Genomic DNA, 6,000 nt, shown 5'->3' with positions numbered 1-6,000 from the left:
TCATTCTTTCTCTTTTCAAAACTTTTTACCAAACACATTGCACTTTGACACTTTGGGTAATTGCATAAAATTTCTGAACATCCATTGTCATTGTAGCATTCACCTTCTTGTGTTGACAATGATTTAATTAGTAGTTTTTTCTTATAAGTAGCAATCATATAATAGTTGGTTGGTTGCTTCCATCCTATACGCTTACGTACGGGGCTTACTGTTCTTACTTTTTCAAGTCCTACCTCTCGAAATCGTACCATAAATAGGACTTCTTCTGACTTAAGGCCAATCAAGCTTCCAAGATATTCAAACATAATAATCATGAACATCAATGCCAGATTTTATTTTTCTCTTTTACTCTTCATTATTATTTCTGAAAGGTTCTTGTCGGCCGGGGGACAAAACACGACGGTCCCAGTTAACGTTGGAGTTGTTCTTGACATGGATACATGGAATGGGAAGATCAGGTGGAGTTGCATAAATATGGCTCTGTCAGACTTCTATGCCTCTCATTCTTACTACAAGACAAGGCTGAGGCTTATCACCAGGGACTCCAAAAGCGATGTTGTTGGAGCGGCTGCTGCAGGTTCTCTCTCTCTCTCTCTCTCTCTCTCTCTCTCTGTGGTTTTTTTATCATTTCCGAACAGCAGTTTAGGTGATCATTACGTAAGAAACGCAGCTTTTGTTTTCATTTTTTCATTCATTTCCTCCAAGATGTTCTTCTTAAGGGATTAAAACTCTCTGCGGTTATAGCAATAGATTAATGGGATGAAGCCCACTATCATGCATGATGCATGTAGATATCGTTAAAGCTTCATCACCGGCCATAACATGTCATAACATCAGAGAGATTAGATTTAATAATTCGTTTTGGTTATTCTATTTAGTATTTAATAATTCGTCAAATTGAATCCAATTCAATTGCTTACTTATTCCATTTATTCATGTTCAATGACTGAATTTTCAAGTTCAACAAACCCATTTTCAACATCTCACGCGATGAATAAAAAACTTGAAAAAGTCTTTCATTTGACTATATTTCATTATATATAGACAAATACCATCCATATTATCTATTGAATTGAATTCAGAACTGCATGTATTTATGATTCATTTTCTCTAAACAAATAATCACTAAAAATCTGTCAAGTATAAGTAATACATCAATGATCAAACTATCAAGGTGTGGTCTTTTTTTAACTATTATATTCTTATAATACCTTTATTCTTTTAAAAATAAAAAATTAATAAAATAAAAAACTAAACTAAACTATTATTTAAGACAAAAAACAAAAAAACAAAAAAAAAAAGAAACAAAATGTAAAATAAGTCTATGTGATTGGTCTTCATTACAAATTGCTTCCTACGGAATAAAAAATAGGGATAAATGCAAAAATTAGTTTTTGCAATTGGCCTAAATTACAATCACTCAATGCGATATAAAAAATAATTCAGAAATCCTTAGGGTAGGCCAAAATGACAATTTAGTCCCTGAAGGCAAATTTCATCAAAATACTTGACGGATTCCTTTAGTGCGTTACATCAGCACCAATAAAATGATGACACGTTTCTCTCTTAATAAAAAAAATATTTATATGTAAATATATTAAAATTAAAATTATAAATTTAAAAAATAATATTTTTTATAAAAATAAAATTAAAAAAAAAAGAAAAAAAAAAAAAGAAAAAGGGAAAGGTGTGGCTGCCAGGGGAGGGGTGACCTGCGAGCTACCTCATAGGTGGCTGGGGTGACTCACCGGATTGATTTTGCATTTATCCACAAAAAATAGTTTGTTCCTTTCTATTAATTCATTCCCTAGGGTTTTTTTTTTAAAAAAATAAAAAATAAAAATAGTTCAGTTTTATTTTTTTATTTTAGTTTTTAATAAAATATGGGTATTATAGGAATATAACAAAAAAAAAATGATTTTTTTTGACATATCTTAATAGTTTGATGTATCATTTTAACACGCTTATCACTTTACGAGGCTATTTTAAATCGTACGGTTATCAGTTCTGGGAGATTTATTATATTTTTATTAGAAAATAAATCAAATAAAAGAATATGGCATAAAACACATTACGGGCTACGTATGGCTTGACCCGTTAAGTCTCCGGTCAATTGGAAACTGAGAATTGGACTAAAGAGCCCTGTTTGTACGAGAGAAATGCCTCGTTGGACTGAGCCTAGGGTAAACTTGAAGAACACGTTCTAGATGAGTCACATCCAGACTACAGAGATATCCTGTTGGGACGAGAAAGAATATCCACGTGTTGCAAAACAACTGAAGCGACATGGCTTCTAACACACGCCCTGTTCGGATGAGCATAAATACCCGTCTTAGACGGAGATGAACAGTAACAATAAAAAAATTTCGTTGGAGACAAAATCACCCCTCTTCCTTCTCGTTTTTGGCTTCCTGAGGCTGTTGAAATTCTAAGGAAAGCTAAAAGACTTATGCTTCGTGTTGTTTCTGCATAAAATGTTTTTGGTATTTTTTAGTGTTTAATGAGGGCGAAAATAATAGCTAACGAAAATAATTTTTAGTTTGACCATAAAATTCTATTTAAATTTTGAAAAACGATTTACGGTTGAAATCGTTTTTCAAATTTAAACTCTTTATTTTTGCACGCACGTTTATGGAAATTCGTTACCGCCGAGCATTTCAGTTTGTTTGTACCTCGAATCTACCGCAAAGGTTCATAATTTTGGTATCCGATTGTAAGAATCCGGCGGCACTCGCAAGGTTTTGGCGATGGTTGGCAACCGGAATACAGCGACATCCGGCCGCCGTTACCGAATTCTGGTGAATCAAATTCTAGTTAGTTTTGGCCGAAATCTAGCCAAACTGGTCGGATTCCGGCCAGTTCAGCCAGATCTGGCTAAACCGTCCGAATTCCGGCCAATACGGCAGGATCTGGCCAGAGGCCAATCTCGCCGAATTCTGACGATAGTTGTCGAATTCTATTATTCGCTGTTTTTTCATGCAAACCAAACGCCGAAAAATATTTAAAAAAAAAAATATTTTATTTAAAAAATTAATTTTGTCAAAAATATTCCACGACAAAAATCAATTTACGTCTAAACAATTATTAGAGTTTTAGTTTAAGAATGGAACCGATAAATAGGGCACACACATGCATCGGTAGGATAGAGCAAGGATGTACTTTAAGGTAGCTGTAACACTGTTTTGTTTTTAAAGAGTGGAACCGATTTAGGTAAAAGAATTTTTTATTTCAAAGTCTTGTTTTAAATATATATATATATATATATATATATATATATATATATATATATATATATATATATATATATATATATATATATATATATATTTTTTTTTAAGGATTTCAAGTGTTTAAAAAAAAATTAGGGTTTCGAGTAGTCGAACTTTCGGGTAAAGTGACGATCATTCGATGATGAGCGAATGTTCAATGAAGCCTAGAATGAGATAATTTTAACTTTTAAAAGCCCAAAACCCATTCCCAACTAAGTTTTTCCAAAACATTTCTCTCCTAATATGATTTTCGGCTAGATCACTCTCAAAATCTTCCAAAACCTTGAAGATCCAAGCTTTATTGGAAATATTTAACAAGGGTATCTATGCTTTTGACAAATTATTTTTCAAGTTTGTTAGATTTTCAAAGCCTAGGTTTTTAAATTGGGGTTTTCTAAATTTCTTGATTATTGTTGAAAATCATGACAAATATATGTTATAGAATTGTTGTAGGATGCATTTTGAAGGTTAGGTAGATTGATTTCAACACACCTAATCCTTAATTTTTAACCCATTTGGATTTGGGGAGATTTTTGCCCAATCCGGAATTTTAATCGATTTCCTTGAGCTTCCATGAAATTTTTTATGGAAAATGGATCTCACTGTTCTTGAGACTATATTTTGGCCGAGACCCAATCCCTTCGAACACCATGTGTTTGATGGAATGCCTAGGAAACCTACCTATCTTGTACCATCGGGTCTCTTACTCAATCGGGATGCCTAAGGAAAGACCGGTAGGGTCAATCGATCCCTTCATTTTCGTAACCATTCAATGAGATTGTTCTCATAAGATTTTATTCCGTACTCAAATTTAATTTCTCGCACGAGTACCTTAACCTACCCTAGCTTTTTGATCACCACACTCTGCTATGACCTAACCTGGTTCTTCACACGGTTATTGCTTTAGCTGGACCTAGACCTTGTTAACCGTGTTGGAATCTAAGGATTTATTAAGAATAGGAAGAGTCACACGTTAGATAAGATAGAGTTTTGATTATTTCAATCGTAACACGTCACGATGCAGCCGCCGGTAGGAGGGCTTAAGAGACAGCGCGCGGGTAGCAGAGACAGTAGCTTCATCCTCCCGTAACAGACCTGGGATTGAGGAGGTAGATGCCAAATCATCAGAGTTGGGATCTATCATGCCTGCCATTTCTAAGAGTACCTCACCGACCACCTCACTGGCCAGAAGCGAAAGGAGTGCCACCCATTTAGAGGTTTAATGCCTCCAATTTTGTTGATACAAATGCTTGAGAGAGGTACTACAATAGCTATGATTCGAGGATCGATCGTACTTGTTGAGGGGCAAGTGCAGTTCGTTGATTTCTATGAGCAGTACCTGAGAGTGACGCGGGTCTTTGTGCATCAGTTGTGGAAGGATATGGTCTATTACATTGTCTCAGTATCACCGAACCTAGTTTACGAGTTCTACGCAAACATGCACCGATGCACGGCTTCAAGGATGGATCCTTCAAGTCAAGACTGCGAGGGAAAACTTTTGATGTCACTCTCACTCTGATTAGAGAGCTCACCGGCACAGTACTCTTAGTCCGTGAGTTTCCATATCCCTTGCCTAGGGAGTAACTTCCATCACGACTAAAGCTCAGTTGGTGTTTTGCCAACGGTAAACCCACGATGATATCTAAGATAGGTGTAGGTTTTGGCCTTAAGGAGCTACTAGTGGATTTCTGCCTCATCTGCCGTATTGTCGCTGCAAACCTTTATCTGATCTCCATCACCGACCCTATTGCCAATGAGAGGGCTTACTTTTGGTATGCGATGTTGTAGTAGCATCTTATAGACTTCGGCTCATACACCATCGACTTGATTTGGAATCTGCTACGAGCCTGTAAGACTGCAGCGTTACCTTTCAAAGGTCTGATTATGCTCATTGCCAAGAGGTATGGCATTGATGCGGCCATTGGACGGGCCATCCGAAACGCTTCAAGGCCATTCAAGAAGCATTTCATCCAGAGGATGAGCGAGTCGCATCTACTGAGATTGGTAGCACCCGAGCAGCTAGCAGCACCAGTCTAGCCATCAGATGGAGCGACGACCTCTAAGCCTACTCCCACAACCCAGCGCTCGTGGCTCAGCTTACTTGTGAGGTTAGACAGCAACATGAGGTGGTGACCAGCTAGCTAGGGGCAACGATCACCCATCTGTAGGATTCAACAACATGAGGTGGTGACTAAGTGGTGATCAACTTGATGGACACATAGTCGTATTCGACAACGAGCAAGGCAGTTTTACAAACGATCGGCATATTCAGATTCGCACAATCGCAAGCGTCAACGAGATCCAGAAAGGGATGAAGAAGGGTGGAGATTCAATAGAGGATTTCTTTGATGGATACAAGCCACTTGATGCAGCCGTCTAGACATTCCTTTCTTTTATGTTGGTTTTCCAGAATTTTATTTATGTTATATTATTTTGTTATTTTTGGAGGATTGTATACAGTTTTTCGTACGAAATTTTGGGGATTGCATCTTTTTGATTACTTTGTTTGTCGTTGGATTACAGTTTCCACCATGACAGTACGTGGTAGCCTTTTGATTATACGCATTGTGACTTTATTTCCTTTTATAACAATTTCATCGTGCATGTGGTTTAAATTCATATTGTTGGTAAAATATTTAAATACATTTCGAAGTTTTTATTCTTTAAATCCTTAGAAATTAGGGTCCCATTGAAATTTCAAGGACAAAATTTTATAAGGAGGGTAGAATGT

At 36.4% G+C, this 6,000-nt stretch overlaps 1 protein-coding gene across 2 annotated transcripts in view; it reads left to right on the top strand.

Annotated features, from left to right (window-relative positions):
• The first annotated feature begins 323 nt into the window (after positions 1-323).
• Positions 324-6,000, top strand: part of LOC133867046 (glutamate receptor 2.8-like) — a 28,055-nt gene continuing 22,378 nt past the window's right edge. For both annotated transcript variants that reach the window (XM_062303720.1, XM_062303721.1), the window contains exon 1: positions 324-577. In XM_062303720.1, the coding sequence (XP_062159704.1) occupies positions 433-577 (145 nt within the window). In that variant the 5' untranslated portion in view covers positions 324-432. The remainder of the gene's footprint in view (positions 578-6,000) is intronic.

Source organism: Alnus glutinosa, chromosome 4 (genome assembly GCF_958979055.1).
Source record: "Alnus glutinosa chromosome 4, dhAlnGlut1.1, whole genome shotgun sequence".
Taxonomy (NCBI): Eukaryota; Viridiplantae; Streptophyta; class Magnoliopsida; order Fagales; family Betulaceae; genus Alnus; species Alnus glutinosa.
The sequence above is the reverse complement of the archived record's forward strand: the minus strand, read 5'-3'. Positions and strand labels throughout refer to the sequence as shown.